Source organism: Podarcis bocagei (genome assembly GCF_964188305.1).
Source record: "Podarcis bocagei genome assembly, chromosome: 17".
Classification (NCBI taxonomy): domain Eukaryota; kingdom Metazoa; phylum Chordata; class Lepidosauria; order Squamata; family Lacertidae; genus Podarcis; species Podarcis bocagei.
In genome coordinates this window covers 600,070-622,308 of record NC_138143.1, presented here as the reverse complement: position 1 = coordinate 622,308, position 22,239 = coordinate 600,070, and the positions used below count along the sequence as shown (strand labels likewise).

General features: G+C 45.5%; 1 protein-coding gene and 1 long non-coding RNA gene across 16 annotated transcripts in view; one reads left to right on the top strand and one right to left on the bottom strand.

The window, feature by feature from the left end:
* Nucleotides 1-22,239, top strand: part of LOC308577293 (methyl-CpG-binding domain protein 1-like) — a 178,683-nt gene that overhangs the window by 128,796 nt on the left and 27,648 nt on the right. For 11 of the 14 annotated variants that reach the window (XM_081177355.1, XM_081177359.1, XM_081177352.1 and 8 more), the window contains 4 exons: nt 626-841; nt 1,722-1,832; nt 9,856-9,975; nt 11,771-15,712. In XM_081177355.1, the coding sequence (XP_081033481.1) occupies nt 626-841; nt 1,722-1,832; nt 9,856-9,975; nt 11,771-12,232 (909 nt within the window). In that variant the 3' untranslated portion in view covers nt 12,233-15,712. Of the gene's footprint in view, nt 1-625; nt 842-1,721; nt 1,833-9,855; nt 9,976-11,770; nt 15,713-22,239 lie in introns of those variants that run through there. The other 3 variants (XR_014003572.1, XM_081177353.1, XR_014003573.1) reach the window with 2 other exon arrangements.
* LOC308577359 overlaps nt 1-22,239 on the bottom strand; it is a 207,657-nt gene that overhangs the window by 179,275 nt on the left and 6,143 nt on the right. For both annotated transcript variants that reach the window (XR_014003607.1, XR_014003606.1), the window contains exon 2: nt 21,662-22,238. This is a non-coding gene — a long non-coding RNA (uncharacterized lncRNA). Of the gene's footprint in view, nt 1-21,661; nt 22,239 lie in introns of those variants that run through there.

The following is a 22,239-nucleotide window of genomic DNA, read 5'->3' as shown; positions in this document are numbered from 1 at the left end:
GTTGAAACAAGTTTTCTTTGGGTCCTCCTTGGATGCACAGGAGCAGGAGTGAGTGCAAAGGTTCTCAGGTACTCTGCTTAAAGAAATTCTGTGTTGTGGGGGCAGAAAGGGGGGGCTGGTTCTGCAAGCTGAATGAAATTACACAAATGAATCAAATGAATTTGCTTCACATTGGCCACAGAGGGCAGGCATACTCTACATACTCTATATGTAGAGTATAGGAGCATCCTCCCAACTCCAGTGACTGGAAGCAATGCCTCTGGTATTTTAAAGCTTTAATCTCTGTAGCCATAGGGGTTGAAATCTTCATGATGCCTAATTCTGTACCTGGCACCCAAATGCCACAGTGGTTTGATACAAAGACACCTGGAAGACACCTGTCATACCTGAGTAGCAGAGCAGAGACTGTGCTTGCAGTAAGATCCAGGTTCCCTCCCTGGAATCTCCAGTTAAAAAGATCCAATGACAGCTGATGAGGAAGTGGCTGCCCATCTCGGCCACTGACAGTCGGAGCAGACCATGCTGGACTAGATGGGCACACTGGGTCTAAGGTCACTTCCTGTGCTCCTAATCTGAACCTGCCCCTTCTCCTCTCCCTCCTGCCCCGGACCCCTTGTTGCTGCAGGAGTCTCCTTCAAGCAGGGAACAGATGCATTTGCCCAGGTTGCAGGGCCCAGAGGAGCCGGAACAGCAGCCAGTAGTGAAGTGGAAGAAAGGGCCAGAGATGAGTGGCTCAATTTTGGCCCAGGACTTGGCTAAGGACCGCCCCATCCTGCCGCATGTCAAAGAGGAGTCAGAAGTACCTCGACACCCCACTCCACCCTCCCAAGTCCTGGTGAAGGTGAGTGAGTGTGTTCTCTCTTGATCCTTCCTCTCCTGACAGTTGAAATGCCCAATACTGAAGCATTTCTTACACGGAGCACCGGATCCTTTTTGTGGAAACAAAGTCTTGAAGTTCTAAAGACTTGACAAATAAGCTCGGTGAACATCCTTTGGGGAGGACGTTGTAGAGGACGAATGTCAGCATTCAGATAGTCTGGCTCTTTATTCACATGTCAGGATAGAGGGCTCGAAATCAAGGAAAGATCCCCCTGCTCCCACACCACCACCCACTGCTTTGCCAAACAGCAGGAATTAAGATTCCAAAAACCTAACTCCGGGAGGTGCCCAGACCTTGAGACATGCCTCATCCTGTTCCTCCTTGGCTGCAACCCTGCAGGCAAAAAGGGGGAATTCTTCCCCAGTAGGCTCAGTGACCCAGCGGCCTGGACACTGAATTTAGAACTGGAGGTGCCCCCCCCCCCGCTTAATAACTCAGACCAATCATTTTTAGCAGCAGAAATTATTTCCAGTAGTAAAGGAACAGCAAAAGAGCATCTTGGAGGTTTGGGGTGCTCTTCAGAGTTGATGTGGCAGTTGATGTAGAGGGCTGGAAGAAAGGTGAAGTCCCATCCCCGCATTGTTGAGATTTTGCCTCTTGTTTTTCAAATGTATGGTGGGGAGGTTGCAGAGAGGCTTCTTGTCCTGTGCAGTGCATGTGGCTCCTTCTGTTGCCTATTTATTCTGACCAACAAAGCTACTAATATAGCAAAACAGGGATTGAACCATAGGAACCATTGTAAGTGAGCGTGTGGAGTGAGAGCACATTCCACATCTGTACAGAATGAAGCGCATAGCCTTTAATATACTCTCTCTTTACGTGCCCTCATGTTTCTGCATAGCAATCCAACACCAGATTACCTACTGTCAACCTCCTCATTGCCACCTCTCCCGTTGACAAACAGGAGCATGCAGAACCGGAGGGGGACCGTCAGCCATCGAATGATTCTCGGGTAAGCCCACATTTTCTTCCCGCCTGCTAACCTCGAATGTAGAATCATAGAATCATAGAATCATAGAGTTGGAATACACCACAAGGGCCATCGAGTCCAACCCCCTGCCAAGCAGGAAACACCATCAGAGCACTCCTGACATATGGTTGTCAAGTCTCTGCTTAAAGACCTCCAAAGAAGGAGACTCCACCACACTCCTTGACAGCAAATTCCACTTTCGAGCAGCTCTTACTGTCAGGAAGTTCTTCCTAATGTTTAGGTGGAATCTTCTTTCTTGTAGTTTGGATCCATTGCTCCGTGTCCGCTTCTCTGGAGCAGCAGAAAACAACCTTTCTCCCTCCTCTATGTGACATCCTTTTATATATTTGAACATGGCTATCTCCAGGCTAAACATGCCCAGCTCCCTTAGCCGTTCCTCATAAGGCATCGTTTCCAGGCCTTTGACCATTTTGGTTGCCCTCCTCTGGACACGTTCCAGCTTGTCTGTGTCCTTCTTGAATTGTGGTGCCCAGAACTGGACACAGTACTCCAGGTGAGGTCTGACCAGAGCAGAATACAGTGGCACTATTACTTCCCTTGATCTAGAAGCTATACTCCTATTGATGCAGCCCAGAATTGCATTGGCTTTTTTAGCTGCCACATCACACTGTTGGCTCATGTCAAGTTTGTGGTCAACCAAGATTCCTAGATCCTTTTCACATGTACTGCTCTCAAGCCAGGTGTCACCCATCTTGTATTTGTGCCTCTCATTTTTTTTGCCCAAGTTCAATACTTTACATTTCTCCCTGTTAAAATTCATCTTGTTTGTTTTTGCCCAGTTCTCTAATCTGTCAAGGTCATTTTGAAGTGTGATCCTGTCCTCTGGGGTGCTAGCCACCCTTCCCAGTTTGGTGTCATCTGCAAATTTGATCAGGATGCCCTTGAGTCCATCATCCAAGTCGTTGATAAAGATGTTGAATAAGGCCGGGCCCAAGACAGAACCCTGTGGCACCCCACTAGTCACTCTTCTCCAGGATGAAAAGGAACCATTGATGAGCACCCTTTGGGTTCGGTCAGTCAGCCAGTTACAAATCTACTGAGTGATAGCGTAGTCAAGACCGCATTTTACCAGCTTCTTTACACGAATATCATGGGGCACCTTGTCAAATGCCTTGCTGAAATCAAGGTAGGCTACATCCACTGCATTCCCTTCATCTACCAGGCTTGTAATTCTGTCAAAAAACGAGATCAGGTTAGTCTGACATGACTTATTTTTCAGAAATCCATGCTGACTATTGGTGATCACAGCATTCCTTTCTAGGTGCTCACAGACTGTTTGCTTAATGATCTGCTCCAGAATCTTCCCTGGTATTGATGTCAGACTGACTGGGCGATAATTATTTGGGTCCTCTCTTTTCCCCTTTTTGAAAATAGGGACAACATTTGCCCTCCTCCAGTCTGCCGGGACTTCGCCTGTTCTCCAGGAATTCTCAAAGATGACTGCCAGTGGTTCTGAGATCACATCTGCCAGTTCTTTTAATACTCTTGGATGCAGTTCAGTTCGTCTGGCCCTGGAGACTTGAATACATCTAAACTAGCCAAGTATTCTTGTACTATCTCCTAGTTATTCTGGGCTGTGTTTCCTCTGCTGAATCATTTGCTCCAAATTCTTCAGGTCGGGCATTGTTTTCTTTATCGGAGAAGACTGAAGCAAAGGCGGCATTGAGGAGTTCTGCCCTTTCTGTGTCCCCTGTTTGCATTTCATCATCTTCTCCTCTGAGTGACCCCACTGTTTCTTTGTTCTTCCTTTTGCTACGAACATACCCATAAAAGCCTTTTTTGTTGCTTTTAACCTCTCTAGCAAGCCTGAGTTCATTCTGTGCTTTAGCTTTTCTGACTTTGTGTCTACATGTTCTGGCTATTTGTTTGAATTCCTCTTTGGTGGTTTCCCCCCTTTTCCATTTTTTGTACACATCCTTTTTTAATCTTAACTCAGTTAAAAGTTCTTTAGATAGCCACCCTGGCTTCTTTAGGCACCTTCCATGTTTCCGTCTCATTGGTATTGCCTGAAGTTGTGCTTTTACTATCTCCCTCTTAACAAACTCCCAGCCATCATGAACTCCCTTTCCTTTTAGTATTAGTGTCCATGGGATCTCACCCAGCACTTTCCTAAGTTTTATGAAGTCGGCTTTCTTAAAGTCAAGGAATTGAGTCCTAGTATGCTTGGCTGCTCCTTTCCGCTGTATAGTAAACTTCAGAAGAGCATGATCACTCGCGCCTAATGATCCTTCCACTTCTACCCCACTAACCAGGTCATCAACATTGGTTAGGACCAGATCTAAAATGGCTGTTCCTCTTGTTGCTTCTCCCACTTTCTGGACAATGAAGTTGTCTGCAAGGCCAGTGAGGAATCTGTTTGACCTTATGCTCTTGGCTGAGTTTGACATCCAACAAATATCCGGGTAATTGAAGTCCCCCATTACTACTATCTCCCTTCCTTTTGCATGCTTGGCCATCTGTTCCAGGAAGGCATCATCTATGTCCTCCGTTTGGCTTGGGGATCTATAGTATGTGGGATGTAAACACAGGAGCAGTCAATGACAACATTCCTAGAGTGTACATGTTAGAACATGGGGAGGGATGTCAGTCCAGCAAGCAGGTAAACTTCCTGGGGACGGACTTCCTCCGCATGTGACCAGAGGTGGGTGTGGCCTCACCTGTGCAGGTAATGACAAAAGCACAGGGCAGGCAGCCACTCTCTCTCTCTCTCTCTGCCATCTTCCTTCGATGAGGAAACATCTAAGGATGCTCTCTTGGCTCCCAGCCAAGAGAGGAGATAAGGACTATCTTGCTACAAGATAGATTCTGAATGTATGTAACCTTTTTAAGCTGTCTGCCTTCTGGGATCATATTGTGAACAGAACGTGAGTAAATTCTTTTATACTTTTATAAAGACTGTGTCGTGTCTTGTATTTTAAGAGGGAACAAAATGGGAAATTACCAGAGTAATTATTATAGAGGTTCTAGCGAACCTGTGCACACGTTACCGTTGCGAACTTAAAGGGGAATGTTTATAAACTCTGCTGATATTTTGGGAACTTGTTAGCACAAGTTGGATAAGGACATAATTAGTCAATATATCCTCTCCTGCACCCCAGAACATTCCCACAAATGGTTATTGGGCCCCAGTATTGCATATTTTTGAAGGATTGCATTGGATTGTGATTTTGAGTTGAGTAGTATTTTTCTGAGTTAACTTCCTGGTAAGCAAATGGTCCTTTGTTCCATTGTGCAGTGGGGATTAAGCAACCCCCCCTTCCCTCAGAGTTCACAGTGACCCAAGGCAGTGAAGAATTGTTTTGCATTTTGAGATTTTGATTTTAAAATTTTGAGAAATTTTGAAATTTTGAATAATTTTCAAATTTTGGATTTTAAGATGGCTAGAGCAGCTTTTGATAGTGATGCAAAGCTAGGAATGCCTGTGCTGAATGAATACAATTTCATACACTGGAAGCAGCGCTTGATAGCATGTTTAGATTATAAGCACATTTTGGAAGCTTTAAAGCCTCAGCCTACAGGGACAACCGAGGGAGATTTAGCCAAGATAAGTGCTTGGAAATGCATGAACAGCGAAGCTAGACACATAATTTTGAGTGGACTTCATGATGAGCAGCTATCATTAACCAGGTCATCAACATTGGTTAGGACCAGATCTAAAATGGCTGTTCCTCTTGTTGCTTTTCCCACTTTCTGGACAATGAAGTTGTCTGCAAGGCCAGTGAGGAATCTGTTTGACCTTATGCTCTTGGCTGAGTTTGACATCCAACATATATCCGGGTAATTGAAGTCCCCCATTACTACTATCTCCCTTCCTTTTGCATGCTTGGCGATCTGTTCCAGGAAGGCATCATCTGTGTCCTCTGTTTGGCTTGGGGATCTATAGTAAACTCCCACAATGAGGTCTCTGTTATTCTTCTCTCCCTTAATTTTGACCCAAATGCTCTCACTTTGGCTTTGAGGTTCTAAATCTTGGGTCTCTTCACAGGTATACACATCCCTGACATATAACGCCACTCCTCCTTTCTTGTCTGGTCTGTTTCTCTGAAATAGATTGTATCCCTCCATTATTACATTCCAATCGTGGGACTTATCCCACCAGGTTTCAGTGATGCCTATTATGTCATATTTAGTTTGCTGTACCAAGAGCTCAAGCTCATCTTGTTTATTTCCCATGCTTTGCGCATTAGTGTACAGACATTGAAGTCCATTAATCATTCCCCCGTGTCTCTTATTTAAGGATTTTTTCCTCCCACCACTAGGTCTGCGTGCTGTTTGCTCCATTTGGTCTATGACATTTGGATGATCATCTTCATCAATTGATAGACTCCTACCTTCAGGAGCACTGTCAGTTTAAAGCCCTCCTGATGAGGTTTCTGAGATTTTTGGCAAAAACATTTCTCCCAACCGTTGTGAGGTGCAGCCCATCGCTTGCCAGAAGTCCATCTTCAAGAAACTGCAGTCCGTGATCTAAGAATCCAAACCGTTCCTGTTTACACCATTTGCGAAGCCAGCTGTTCACTTCCACTATTTTTTCCTCTCTCCCTGGGCCACGTCATTCAACTGGGGAGGACAGATGAGATGACAATTTGTGCATTTAATTGCTTCAATTTCCTGCCCAGAGCCTCGTAGTCTCTTTTGATCTTCTGGAGGCTATTGCTTGCAGTGCCATTGGTTCCCACATGAACCAAGAGGAAGGGGTATTTGTCAGTGGGTTTTATGATTCCTTGCAGTCGTTCAGTTACATCTTGGATCTTAACCCCGGGGAGACAGCACACCTCCCGAGACATCTTGTCAGGCCCACAGATCACTGCTTTTGTTCCCCTCAGTAGGGAATCCCCTATCACCACTACACGCCTCCTCTTAGGTTTGGTCGGGGTTCTTCTGTGAGCTGTCCGTTCCAAGGTCGCCTGCACATTCCCTGAGGACTGACTTTGCTGCTTGTCTTCATATACCTGATCGACTAATGAGGGAGAGATCCTCAAATGGAGTCTGTTCTTCGTCTTCCATGCTAGGGGAGAGGACTTCAAAGCGATTGTGTATTTCTAAACAATCAGAGCGAACCCTGGGCCTCCTACTTCTTTGAGTCACGTTTCTCCATATATCTGGCACCTGTGTTGGTGAACTAGCCTCCTTCTCAGGGGTGTCCCCTGTCTCCTCCTTGGTGGAGACGGTGTGTTCTGTTGCTTCCAAGAAGAGCTCCAGCTCTCTAATTCTTTGGAGCGTAGCTACACGTTCCTCCAGTTGCTGGACTTTGTCTTCTAAGAGGGCAATCAACATACAATTGCTGCAGGTAAAGCTGCCTGCAACCTTTGGCAAAATGGCAAACATTGCATAGGAACCGCAGGCGACTGCAGCTGTTTCCTCACCCTCCATCTTGAAAACGTGTTGTTGGGGGTGGCTGCAGTGGTCCTCCATATTAAAAAGCGTGAAGACAGGACAAATAACCCCCCCCAAAAAAAACCTAGGTCTCCCCCAACAAACGTTTGAGACTAGCTCCCCTAAATCTAAAAGATGGATCAAACTGTGCTGCCCTGCAAGCTCTGATAAGCTCCTCCCACAGCTAATCCCCTGCCTCAACAGAAACCCTGCCCCCTCTGACCTTTGCACAGGGAGAACAGCTAATCAGCCACAAAGAAACACAGACACACAAGAAAACCCTTTTGCTCCTCCTTCAGCTGCTGCCCTGCAGAAATGTTCGTGCTTTTGGTTCATAAAACTTTAAAGCACCGCTCTTTTTAGTGTTTTTATTACAGCTTGGAATCAGGGTGGTGACATTCATCAGAAGGTTTCCAAATGCTGTTGTTATGTTAAAAGAGATTCAGTATACCAAAAAAGAAATATGAAATCCTAACACCTGGGCTGTAGGGCTTGAGTGTTCAAAATCACCAGTGGTGTGTGCCTCCTTCCCAAATATTGCTGTTTTTATTCTTTATATATATATTTATACCCCACCTTTTTCCTGATGGAATTCAAGGTGGCTTGCAGATAAAAACAAGAATTGCTAAAAACATAGAAGCTAGTTTTGATCCTTGGGTTCCTACACTATCACAACCACTCCTTTGTTTTGGATATCTCCACAAAATGCTTGTTTAGTCCCTTCCTTCCATATTTCCAGTAAGGAAAAGCCCACAACTATTGTTGCTGTTTGCTCAAACGGAACAAAGAGTAGGGAAAGCCCCTCCCTTCCAGGCAAGAAGAAGGGAAAGCATTCCTTCTAATTCCTTCTAATTCCTCTCCGTTCTCCAGTTCTCCAGCCGGAAAACATGCAGATGGGAGAGAGAGAGAGAGAGCGCGAGCTGGCTGGCTTGAGTGGGTGAGTGGGGGGAAACTTTTGCCTTCCTTTCCTCCCTCCCGTTATATCCCTCTCCTGCATTCTTAGCCAGCTGCTTCTCTGCACACCCCTCTCGTGCTCCTTGTCCCTTCTGTGTTTTTCCTTCCCTCCCCACTTAAAATCATAGAATCATAGAATCCTAGAGTTGGAAGAGACCACAAGGGCCATCGAGTCCAACCCCCTGCCAAGAAGGAAACACCATCAGAGCACTCCTGACATATGGTTGTCAAGCCTCTGCTTAAAGACCTCCAAAGTAGGAGACTCCACCACACTCCTTGGCAGCAAATTCCACTGTTGAACAGCTCTTACTGTCAGGAAGTTCTTCCTAATGTTTAGGTGGAATCTTCTTTCTTGTAGTTTGGATCCATTGCTCCATGTCCGCTTCTCTGGAGCAGCAGAAAACAACCTTTCTCCCTCCTCTATGTGACATCCTTTTATATATTTGAACATGGCTATCGTATCACCCCTTAACCTCCTCTTCTCCAGGCTAAACATGCCCAGCTCCCTTAGCCCTTCCTCATAAGGCATCGTTTCCAGGCCTTTGACCATTTTGGTTGCCCTCTTCTGGACACGTTCCAGTTTGTCAGTGTCCTTCTTGAACTGTGGTGCCCAGAACTGGACACAGTACTCCAGGTGAGGTCTGACCAGAGCAGAATACAGTGGCACTATTACTTCACTTGATCTAGATGCTATACTCTTATTGATGCAGCCCAGAATTGCATTGGCTTTTTTAGCTGCCGCGTCACACTGTTGGCTCATGTCAAGTTTGTGGTCAACCAAGATTCCTAGATCCTTTTCACATGTACTGCTCTCAAGCCAGGTGTCACCCATCTTGTATTTGTGCCTCTCATTTTTTTTGCCCAAGTGCAATACTTTACATTTCTCCCTGTTAAAGTTCATCTTGTTTGTTTTGGCCCAGTTCTCTAATCTGTCCAGGTCGTTTTGAAGTGTGATCCTGTCCTCTGGGGTGTTAGCCACCCCTCCCAGTTACAAAGCATGGATCCACATGGATCCTCAGGATCTTTGCATTGGGTCACCCCAAATTCACCATCAGAGCACATAGCATGTCCATGGCTACAGCCTGCCCCCCAAAAATCACGCATCCACTGTTGCCTGGGGCTGCAATGGTGCAAAAACATGGTTACAAAGCATGGGTCCACATGGATCCTCAGGATCTTTGCATTGGGTCAGCCCAAATTCACCATCAGATCACATGTCTGTGGCCACAGCATGAAGCACAAAAATGATACATCCACTGTTTCATTCAGAATGTTTTTTCGCTTGTTTTTCTCCTCTAAAAACGATGTGCGTGTTATGGTCAGGTGCGTGTTATAGAGCGAAAAATACGGTGATCTAAACTTAATATGGTTAATTGCCAAGGCTGTTAGTCACATTGGCTGCAGTCATGACTTGGTAAGGACAATGTCACAAAGAACTGAGCACCACAGCAAGTTGACCACAAATTCATCCTGGCCTTGTGCTGCAGCAGATGTAAAAAGAGTTGCTATCAGCAACGAAAACGTTTCTAGCCTTGTATCTTAATATCACCACTGTCCATGGTCTCCCATTCTTCCCTGTATGTCAAGTGGTGCTGTTCGCTCTGTGAGAAGTTTCTGAATATTAAAAAGCTCCATGTATTTTCCTTTCCTCCAGGTCTCAGCAGGACTTCCCCAGTGTAAGAAGGGGCGGGGAGCGCAGGGCAAGGAGCTGGTGGTTCTGGATGATGAAGATGACGAAGAAGTGGAGCACCTGCAGCAATTGCGTCCACCAGTGGTGAGTGATTAAGTTGTTTGGGGCAACTGGTAAGATCCCTGGGCTCTTTGACTTAGGGAGAAGAGAAGGCTTACTTTGTAGAACTGGACAGGAACAATGCAGTGAGTGTGCATGCTGGCAGGAACAATGCAGTGAGTGTGGCAGGCATGGAGGGAGAAGTCTTCTGGTGCAATTTATACGGCACCCCATTGCAAAGACCACATGGAGATATTTGTAGGTTCATGCCATTTGCAGAAGTGTGATATAGTTTGAGATTGATTGATTTATCTATCTAAAATATTTCTCTACTGCCCTTGAATTCAGAATGTCTGGCACCTTTTGTGATAGCTAGTAAGAAAGGCAATTAGCAAAGCAATTAAGCAGTAAATGACCTCAAAAAGACCTGATCTCAAAATGACCCCAATAAGTGGTCAAAAGTCTTTGCCAGGCGCTTAAGAGATGCTGGTGTAGGGGCCAGGCAAGCCTCCCTGGAGGGCAGGGATGGGGGGTTGAATTCCATAAGCAAGACACCACTGCAGCAAAGGCCTCTTCCCCATGGGAGGAACTCTGAAGAACATCTCAGTGTCTGAGCAGGCTTAATGGGAGAAGTCAAGGTCCAGGTCCCAGGGCATATAGAGCTTTAAAACAGGGATGGGGAACCTGTGGCTCTCAAAATTTCGGTGGAATGCAACTCCCATCATCCCTCACATACAGCATGGCTGTAGCTGATGGGAGTTGTAGTTCAACAATCTGTAGAAGATCACAGATTCCCCATCCCTGCTGTAAAGATAAGCACCAGTACTTTAAATTGTGCTCAGAAATGGACCTGACTGAGTGAATCTCTTGAAGCCTTAGATAGATACGTTTCTAACGTCTGTTCCTAGTAAATAGCCTAACAGCCGTGTTTTGAACTAACTGCAGTTTCCATGCGCCAGATAGTACTAAAATGTGTTCTAACATGGAAGTTTTCAGGGCAGGGCTAAAGCTTGGCTTTCTCTTTGGAGAAGAGATTTCAGCTGTCACACCACTCTTGGCCAGTGGAGGATGATCTGTGCCACTGAGAGCACTTAGGCTTCTAGTGACAACAGTGTGGCTGGATGAGCACCTGCAGATTGCAAGCCTTATCAGGGGGAGTGCAGTCCCTGCTAGATTTGGTGGAACATGACCTTCCTGGACAGAGATGCCACCCACTGACATTACTTCAGCTTTGTTGTGACCAGTCAATTATTGCAGATGGGGGAATCATCTCTTGCAACGGCGCATTTTTCACCTCCTGAACGCGGACAGAAAACTACCTTCTGCTCGGCGGAATAATCCAAGGGCAAGGATTGAGAGGGCAAGTGTTAGGCCATAGTCCTTTGGGTCCCCTGTCCACATCCTCAGGAGCATGGTCTCTAGATGGTGCTCTAGACACATCCGTAGGCTGAATTACTGAGATCCCTTAGCCAAGTCTTCTGCCTCTTCTGTAAACAGAAATGTATCACTTTCTATGAAATATTTTGCTCTGCACCCATAGCACTGTCACACAACTGGAAATGCATCTGGAATTCAGGGGACTAGGTAGTATCTGTTGTGAATGGGTGAAAATGGCAACTCATGTAGGGATTTTTGGGTGGCAGGAGTGCTGGGTTTGGGGGCAGTTGCATACTGCCCCCTTTTCCATCGGAGTCCCAAACTTTGAGCCGGTAAGTGAAACAAAGCACATTTTGCTACAGCCCTCACAAAACAGCTCAACTCATGGGGGCCGCGTTGCTCATATGTTGTGAAGGAGAGAGGGAGATGGTATGAAGTCATTCTTTTGTCTCTCCTTCCACAGATAATGGAGATTTATAGCCTGGGTGGTGCGCAGCCCCTTGCCCAGTTGGACAGCGTCCTGCATGAGTTCTTGGCTGAGCTGAATGAGATCCCTCTCCCTGCTCACTGGGAGGTGCTGTCTCCGCTTTGCGGCCCTGACCTGCGTCTCGTCCAGCGTTCAGAACACTCCACCATGTCCTCAGCTGTCATCTACATCCGCCCAGGCCTCTTCTTCCATGTGGTGGTGCGAAACCTGCCCGTGCCCCCTGAGCATGAACTCTATGCCAGCCACCCTGCCCGCCTCACCACGGTGGACGAGGTGGTGGAACTCATCTGCGACCTGGAGGCCTATCGGCTCTGCTCTGGTTGGCCTGCAGGCTGGCACGCCGGTGAACGCTCCGAGGCCTGTGACGTTCTTGTCTATTCTGGTTGCTGCCCACAGTGCCGGCTCAACCCTTGGCCATCAGGGAGAGGTGCTCGCTGAGAACTGAGTTGGGAGGGGGGATTTGGGGAGAGGACTTGGCCCTGTGGGGCAGTGAATGGGAAGAGGTTTTATTTTGACACTGGAAATGGCTTGGAATATCTAAAGGGATCATTCCTTGCCATAAATAGCTTTATATTTTTTTCTCTCTTGTTCAGTAGCTTGGCACAGAAAGTCCCATTCCTCTTGTTGTCTTCTGCCTCTCTCTACTGGTGAGCTGCTTCTGTGTTTCTGGCACAGAGAGACATTCCTCTCAGAGACTCGATTCCTGTCTTCAGTCGCTTGCTTGTCTCCTGCCAGAGAGTTGCAGTGGGAGCTCAGGGTCCATTGCCGTAGCCTGTGCTGCTCCCAGTTCCCTGTGCAGGTTGATGTGGAGGCAGCTTATGTATCAGTGTGGACCTTTCTGTCCATTGCTCCCACTTGCCTGCCCCGCTCAATTTAGCATTGTCCTGGCGACTCCTAGACCTGCAGTATGGTCATCTCCAAACACAGGAAGCATGGGATTTAAGCAAAGCATCTCTTTTGCTATCTCCCCCTCTCTCTCTAAAAAAAAGTTCCTCTGGCTGGGACCTGCCGCTTCCTGCCCCAGATCCAGCTAAAACTTGGTTGTGCCACTTCAGGCATTTCTTTCCTTTGCTTCAAGGTTGCTGAGTTCAGATGAGTTATTCTGTTTCTGAGGACCAGGAAGATTTTTGTTTCGGGCAGCGGGAAAGACTAAATGGATGTCGCTGGAGTGGAGGCTGAGAGATTCTAGGCTGTCCTGTTCAGGGAAGGTTCTACAGAAGCCATAGCTGCATGTCACTTGCTGACTCCTGGTTTTGTCTTGTGTCTTCCTTCAGTGTGGTGGTGGTGGTGGCAGCAGCAAATGCCCCATACCCTTTCCCTTGTTTCTCTCACCATCAGTTTTTGTGTGTGTGCTGCTTTTCCCTCAGAAGAAAATAATGAAAGTATTCGGGGGGGGGGGATAAATCAGAACTGGTCTCTATTTTTTTTAATGTATTAAATTTTTTAATAAGCAAGCTCTGCTTTGGTTTCCATGTCTCCCTTCAGGTGAGAACAGGGGTGGTGAAGCTGTCGCCTGGATCCTGCTCACCAACCACTTCCAAATCGCCTGCCCGCCCCTGTCTCTGCAGGTCCCTTTTCAGACTCAGGTGCATCCCCATTGCTTAAGAGGTCTTGATACTCAGGAAACTGGAAGCAGACCTCCTTTCTTGTTCCTGAGCACTAAGACCTTCTCATAGAAGCACTGCACTAGTGGGAGATGACATGCCTTGGAAAGGTAAAAAGGTGGGGCTTTATTCCCCATCATGGGGCGGGGGGTGGGGAGGGTAGAAAGGGAAGAGAGGTTTGGGAAAAGTGAAGAGCAAACCGTAATGTGACACATCCCTACTGACAAATGCACACTTCATTTGCAGAATTCCAAGCTCCTCTATTTTGGAATGCCTTGTTTTTAGGAGCAGGCTTCCAGTCACCATGGAAGGACTACAAGAATGTCTTCCATGTCCTGATCTCTTGTGTGCATATCATGTGGCCTTTGGGGGGCGTTCAACGGCATTGGAGGGGCCTCATGACTCCTTGCCACCTGGTGCTGCCTTCCTCCTCCCAAAGTTTTTTGGGGGCTGGCTGCTGTTTTGCCATTGCTGGTGCCCAGAAAATAGTTGCCCACTGCTGAGACTTTTGGACAGGGATGGGAAAGCTGTAGACATCCAAATGTTATGGAACTGCAGCTCCCTTCAGCCCTGTCTATTGGCCCTGAGGGCTGGAGCTGAGGCCAGTTGAAGTCCAACAGCAGCTGGAGGAGCACAGCTTCTTCATCCTTGCATAAGCACTTTTTCCACACTTGGCTTCCAGGCAAGCTTGAGTCTTACAACACAAAATTGATCATTTGTTGGCTTCAGGATATGCTGCCAATAGGAGAGTGTCTGCGTGTGTGTGTCTGTCTGTCTGTCTGTTTGTTTGTTTGTTTGTTTGTCTGTCTGTCTGTCTGTCTGTCTGTATGCCTCATGTTCTCTCCCCCCCACTCACCTCCCCAGAGCTTGAATAGAAAATGGGCTCTTGCATAAAGAGACACCAGAACCAAGGTATCCCAAATAATGCTCTGAAAGTAATAAGCAGAGCACCCTGTCTCCTTTCCTGAAGGATGTTTGTCCCATTTCAGAACCAGTGGACCTACTGTCCACTGAGTATGTGGCCAGAGTATGTAGCAGAAGTAGGAAGGGCTGGCCAGAACTATGGATACCCTCGCTTAACAAATGAAAATAAAAAGTAGCCTAACTATAAAGCAGATGTGTACATCTGTGTTGTTCAGCTTCTGCTATTTACAGAAATGATTTCTTCCTTGAGTACTTTACCTCTTACAGCTGGGGAAAGAAGTGTTAAGTGAGGTATGGAATACACATTCCCATTTCATCTGCTTTTAAAACCCCTTTTAGTCCAGCTGTACTTGCAACCATTGCCTTGTCTACTCATTAAAGAAGAGAACTAGTGAGAAGATCAAGACATACGTGGCAAATCTGCTTACACATCTGAATTCAGTGGCTTCCTCCAACTGCTATCGACAGCATTTCAAACTTGTGTCCAGCAGTTGGAAGTCTAGAGCAGTAGAGTGGAAGGACCTTTCTTAGGGGATGGGCTACATTTCCTTGAGGGAATCTTTGGGGATCACATGGGGGGGGGGGTAAGGCCAGAACTGGCAATGTGCCCATTTGCTTTCTGCCACCCCTTTCCCCCTTCACCGTTTCTGTTCCAAATCCACACCCACCACCTGATGCATCAATTAGGCTTAGGAAAAAATACCCCATTTGCCAATTAGAATTTTTTAAAGAATCGCTATGCAAGAGAGAGTTCTGCATCCAGCCCTGATTTCAGTACTTACATTGTGTCCCATTTTATTTCTTCATTGTAAAGTGTATTTGCTTGAGGGAGGTCTCACATAAATTTTCGGCTTGGACAAAGGGTGAGTGTTAAATTATTTCTTCCCTCACTTTGACATCTTGAACCCGTCACTCAGACAACCAAGGAAAATAGATGTGATCTATGCGTTGTTGTTTTTTTATTACATTTCTATACTCCTTTCTTCCGAGGAGCTCACAGGAGCATAGCCACTTCTCCCATCACCTCCATTTTATCTCACAATAACCCTGGGAGGGAGGGAAAGAAGTAGGTCAGGCTGAGATGCAGTGAGTGGCCCAAGGTCATGCGTGGATGGAGTGGAGAGAATATTAAATGGGTGAAGAGCAAAGGAAAAGATAAACCACATAACTCCCAAAAGCAAACTGCTTAGCAGAAGCAAAGAATAATTCTATAAGGTCAAGTCATAATTTATTTGAAGAGCCATAAGGCAAAGGCACTTAAACTGCTGGCCAGAAGAGAGGAGGAAGGGGCAAAGTGTGGCCCTTAAATGTCAACAACTCCAGCAAGTACCACTTGATTGCAATTATCTTAATTCAGTTTTGCACTCATATTAAAATATTTTCAAAACAACCAGTTGCTTTAGTCATACCTTATTTTCTTTAGTGCCACATCATGCTTAAAACCAAACTAAATATCCAGATCCTGCACCCGTTTCACCTCTGATTGTGAACTTCAGTCTTGCTGTGATGTGACTTGCTTCAGACACCCCTCCTTGAACCCCCTTTTTGTTTTAGGCAAAACATCTTGTACTCATAATCTTACACTTTGGTCTGCTTTCACAGATTTCTGGGAGCGCACACACAGGGAGCCCTGTGGAGAGTACTTGGGGTGGGGGTGGGGAGGTAAGTGGAGAAAGTAATCAAATATATGTAATCAAATCATGTTCAAATATATAAAAGGATGTCACATAGAGGAGGGAGAAAGGTTGTTTTCTGCTGCTCCAGAGAAGCGGACACGGAGCAATGGATCCAAACTACAAGAAAGAAGATTCCACCTAAACATTAGGAAGAACTTCCTGACAGTAAGAGCTGTTCGACAGTGGAATTTGCTGCCAAGGAGTGTGGTGGAGTCTCCTTTTTTGGAGGTCTTTAAGCAGAGGCTTGACAACCATATGTCAGGAGTGCTCTGATGGTGTTTCCTGCTTGGCAGGGGGTTGGACTCGATGGCCCTTGTGGTCTCTTCCAACTCTATGATTCTATGAAGCTGGGATGTAGATTATTCTTTCTGGAAGCAAATTACTTAAGGCCTAGATTCAACTAACCTGCATGCTAGCAGAACATCTTCCTTGCATTCAGTCCCCATCTTTTCCCAGTAGAGCTCAGAATGTCCCCTATTTGAGACTCTGGAGACCTGCTCCCAGTCACTGTAGTTAATACCAAGCTTGGGCCAGTGCCTTAGTATAATGCAGCTTGCAATCTAATTGTTTCACTTTATTGTGCACTTGTCAGCCCTCATCTGGTTCACTGTGTCCGGTTTTGGGTGCCATGCATTAAAAACACATTGCGAAACTATACTAGAAAGTTAGCAGTGGGTGGCACCAAAGTGCAAATGACCGCAAGTTCTCGGTTCCTTTGGGGGCAGCTGTAAGTTTTCACAATGTTAACTTGGTTAACTACCGGTATATATTTTTGGCTAAAAATGCAGGAAGTGGAGGGCTCCTCTAAGTGTCAGACAAGGTGCATTGCTAATGGGGGATTTCCTCCCAATGCAAATGCCAGTTCCAGAGGGATTTTATCAGGAATGCTGCAAGGGAGGAAGGACTTCACTTCCCCATGCCCACTGCAGTCCAGCTGATGGAATTTCTATTCTAAAAAAAACCTTGGATGTTAAAAGACAACACCTAATTTAGCCCTCAAGGCACAGGTACTGGATAAATATCACCATGGCTATATTTATATCCAATAAAACTAAATTAGCAAACAAGAAGTTTTCAAGTTTATTTTTGATGCTGTGTGTTTAATATGAAGTCAGTGATAGTTAGAAAATTATTTTTCAGAGATTGTTACCTTGCCTTATTTATAAACAGTTTTATAATGAACCACTTGCATGTATTTAAGGTGATTTAATAAGAATATGGAAAAAGCTAGAGAGTTCCAGAAAAACATCTGCTTATGCTTCATTGACTACGCAAAAGCCTTTGACTGTGTTGACCACAGCAAACTATGGCAAGTTCTTAAAGAAATGGGAGTGCCTGATCACCTCATCTGTCTCCTGAGAAATCTCTATGTGGGACAAGAAGCTACAATTAGAACTGGATATGGAACAACTGATTGGTTCAAAATTGGGAAAGGAGTACGACAAGGCTGTATAGAATCATAGAATCATAGAGTTGGAAGAGACCACAAGGGCCATCGAGTCCAACCCCCTGCCAAGCAGGAAACACCATCAGAGCACTCCTGACATATGGTTGTCAAGCCTCTGCTTAAAGGCCTCCAAAGAAGGAGACTCCACCACACTCCTTGGCAGCAAATTCCACTGTCGAACAGCTCTTACTGTCAGGAAGTTCTTCCTAATGTTTAGGTGGAATCTTCTTTCTTGTAGTTTGGATCTGTATATTGTCTCCCTGCTTATTTAACTTATATGCAGAATTCATCATGCGAAAAGATAGGCTGGATGAATCCCAAGCCGGAATTAAGATCACTGGAAGAAATATCAACAACCTCAGATATGCAGATGACACAGCCTTGATGGCAGAAAGTGAGGAGGAATTAAATAACCTTTTAATGAGGGTGAAAGAGGAGAGCGCAAAATATGGTCTGAAGCTCAACATCAAAAAAACGAAGATCATGGCCACTGGGCCCATCACCTCCTGGCAAATAGAAGGGGAAGAAATGGAGGCAGTGAGAGACTTTACTTTCTTGGGCTCCATGATCACTGCAGAGGGTGACAGCAGCCATGAAATTAAAAGACGCCTGCTGCTTGTGAGAAAAGCAATTACAAACCTAGACAGCATCTTAAAAAGCAGGCATCACCTTGCCAACAAAACTCCGTATAGTTAAAGCTATGGTTTTCCCAGTAGTGATGTATGGAAGTGAGAGCTGGACCATAAAGAAGGCTGATCGCCAAAGAATTGATGCTTTTGAATTATGGTGCTGGAGGAGACTCTTGAGGGTCCCATGGACTGCAAGAAGATCAAACCTATCCATTCTTCAGGAAATCAGCCCTGAGTGCTCACTGGAAGGACAGATTGTGAAGCTGAGGCTCCAATACTTTGGCCACCTCATGAGAAGAGAAGACTCCCTGGAAAAGACCCTGATGCTGGGAAAGATGGAGAGCACAAAGAGAAGGGGACGACAGAGGACGAGATGGTTGGCACAAAGAGAAGGGGACGACAGAGGACAAGATGGTTGGACAGTGTTCTCGAAGCTACCAGCATGAGTTTGACCAAATTGCAGGAGGCAGTGGAAGACAGGAGTGCCTGGTGTGCTCTGGTCCATGGGGTCACGAAGAGTCGGACACAATTAAACGACAATAAATTTCCTATTACATTGTGAACATCTCACACCCTTGAGTGTAATCTGGATTTGCCCCTCTGTGAAAAAGATGACTGTGAAAAATGAAGACTTCCCACTGGAGGAAGAGGGCCAGGTGGAAATCTTCACCAGTTCCCTCTGCAGCACTATTTTTCTTGCTGTTCCAGATCTCCTGAAGAGGCTTTTTGTGGGGCTGAAGGGAGAATCTAAATATTACTGGCCCACACAATATAACTGAGTCCAACACAGTAAGTTTGCTGTCTGTAGACGTGCATATGAAATTAGATGGTAATTTTTTTAAAAAAAAAATATTTAAATGATATTTATTGAAAAAAGAATTTTTAAAATCACAAAAAGAAAAAAAACAAAATTACAGAAAAAAGACAAAAACAGAGATAAAAAAGAAAAAATAAAACCATCATTTTCTGGAAAGAAGGTAAAGAAAGTGGAGAATTTGAAAATAGATGGTAAATTTTATTGGGAACATTCTCTTGATGCAGAAAACATTAATTTACAAGCAAATAGTCTAAAAGATTAAAATTCAGTTGTTAGCATTTTTTTAAAAAAAGAAGTAGATGTGAGAGTGGATCCATATCTGGAAAACTGAGGCAGTATCATGACATGTATGTGGAAGTTTGGGGCTTTTAACTTAAAAGCACAGAGTCTTGCCACTATTTGTCGTCCTGGTTCAAAATGTGTGTGGGACGAACGTCAGCTGGGAGAGTAGAGATTGAGGATTCCTTGACTGGCACAGTCAGTTTGGGACGTCCATCGGCTGGGATGATGGAGTTTGGTGTTTCCTTCAATGAGGCAGTGAATTTGGGGAGACCATTTTCAGGGAGAGTGGAGCGTGCAGGCTCCTTGATTGAGATGGTAGGTTTTGGGGGAGCCTTGACTGGGATCATGGCTTTTGTGGGCTCCTTTACTGGGACAGTAGGTTTTGGGGGACCCTTTGCTGGGAGAGTGGTCTTCGGCCGATCTTCTTTCAATGAGGTGTTGGTAGGTTTTGGATGAAGTTTTGTTGCTGGGACGAGTGTCATAGGGGTGATTTGATCCTTCTTCATTGGGGGGGTGGTAGGTTTTGGATGAAGTTTTGTTGCTGGGACGAGTGTCATAGGGGTGATTTGATCCTTCTTCATTGGGGGGGTGGTAGGTTTTGGATGAAGTTTTGTTGCTGGGACGAGTGTCATAGGGGTGATTTGATCCTTCTTCATTGGGGGAGTGGTAGGTTTTGGATGAAGTTTTGTTGCTGGGACCAGTGTCATAGGGGTGATTTGATCCTTCTTCATTGGGGGGGTGGTAGGTTTTGGATGAAGTTTTGTTGCTGGGACCAGTGTCATAGGGGTGATTTTTTCTAGATCACAGTGTGCAACATATTGTTTCATTTCTTGTCCCTTGCAATATTTTCCCCAAGCTCTCCTGTAATGAGAAATCCTTGGTCAAACAACTCAAAAGATGCATAATTAGGGAGACAAAAGTGCTGCTCCTGCTCCTGCATGAATGCCATAAAACAAGTGTTTATGCTATAGTTGGAATATTTTTGTCCATTGCTGTTTGTTATTTATCTGGTTGGGTAGGGTTGGTACCCAGGGCAAATCACACTCAATTGCCCACTTGCCTGCCTTTCTGTGGGGCTCTCCAGGGCACTCACCGTATGGGGCCACCTCCTGCTGCTGCCCCCACTCTCCATCCTGTCCTTCCTAATTAAAATAGTTTTGCTGCCATTCTGGGCTCATCCACATTTCAGCTTGGCCTGCCACTTTCCCCTGGGAAAAGCTGCTGTTTCCTGCAGAATTGGAACAAATGCCAGTCAGGTTTTCTGTGGATTGATTTTTCTTCTAATACAGCAATAAACAGCAGGTTTTTCCAGGGAAAGTGGTGGGCAAACAAAAAGCCTTTTGTACTTTGGGGTAGAATACATGTAACAAGTAGATGTACTCTGAGGAAGCCAGTTCCTTCCTAGGAATGCTGCATTCTGGGTGAGTGTCTATACTGTTTATGCTTTGCTGCAGCAGCTAGAAAATCTTTTCAAGAATAAAACCAAACTTTTGACTTTTTTAAAACAAAAATGTCTAGCCCCCATGGCAAAGTGGCAGCAGCACAGCCACCTTGCCCAGAATGCAGCACTCTGAGGAAGAACAGGCTGCGTTAGCAGCAGCAAAATGTTTTTAAATCTAGGGCGAGAGGAGTAGGAGCAGCAGTCCCCCACCTTGGCAGCTCTGCATAAAGCTCCCCCCCCCCCAAAAGCATGGGACTTGGGACATTTGTCCTGATTTGCCACACTGTGGGAACAGCATTGGTGGCACTCATTTACAGAGTTGGATGACATCTCTGGCTCAGCTATCCTTTATGTTCTTAGCTAAGATCAGGCACAGATTCTCTTCCATTGCAGGTGTTCTCCAATGCATTATTTCCTTGTGTTATGATTTCCGCATTAATTTCAATGGATTTATTCTGAGGAAATATGTTTACTCTGAGTAATATTCTGAGTAAAATATGTTTATTAGCCACTTTTACTCCAAGGAGCTCATGGTTCTCCCCCTCCTTATTTAATCCCCACAAAATCCCAGGTCCGGCACTTTAGTCACTACACCACACTGGTTATTGACTTGGTGCAGACAACCTTGGTGTCTACAGTCAGCAGCAATGCCCCACCTTTTGCCAAAGTTCCCAGCTCAGAGGATAGGCATATACATCTTCCTTGTATGTGTCTGAGGACGTGGGGGAAAGAACAGGGTTGGTGACAACCATAAATATGGATTGGCTCCTAAGCCTAGAGAAGATCTCCAGGCACCTATGGAAAAAGATGAGTATCTAGCAGAGTTTGAAGTCCCATAGGTCTATCCTGCAGCTGACCTAGATTAAGACTATCTGTTTACCATGCTTTGAAGCCCTTCTTTCCTTGCACGGCCCTCTTTGCACAGTCAATGTCATCTGTAATGTTGTCATCCTGGAGAGCTGAAGGAAAGATGAGAGTCGGGGGAGGGGGAAGAGTCGGAGAATGAGCTGAAAAGTAATTATCATTAAATACATGGTGTGAGTTAACTAATGAGAGAAGGACCCTCATGTTTAGGTTGCAGCAAGCAGAAGGGACTATCGTAGAAAAGTTGTGATAGACTGTTGAATAACAATTGGCCAGAAAGTTGATCTAACGCCCAAATAGCAGGGTATAAATGATAAAATTATTATTTAAAAAATATTATTCTAAGTGTTTTCAGTGGGGAGATGAGCTTTCCTTCTCCCAATTTATGTCATCCTAAAGTGCATTTGATCAAGGGGAGCCAATGTGGTGCCCTCCAAATGTTTTGAGCCATAAATCACTCCCATCACCCCTGATCTTTGGCTATATTGAGGAGTTGAGAGGAGTACGAAGATAGTACTTTTTGTCCAATTACTTTCTGCTGATTGGGGAACAAAAGTTCAGCCCGTGTGAATCTTGATATCCCCTGCTCCAGTCTTTGCCAACCCGTTGTCCTCAAGATGTTTTGGAAGACATCTCCCATCTAGCCAGGCTGATAGAGCTGTCATCCAAAACTTCTGGAGGACTACAGGTTAGCAAAAGCTGTCCCACTTTATCCTTATTACACACTGATTACTTACAGGGCTAGGAAGCCAAGAACTTAC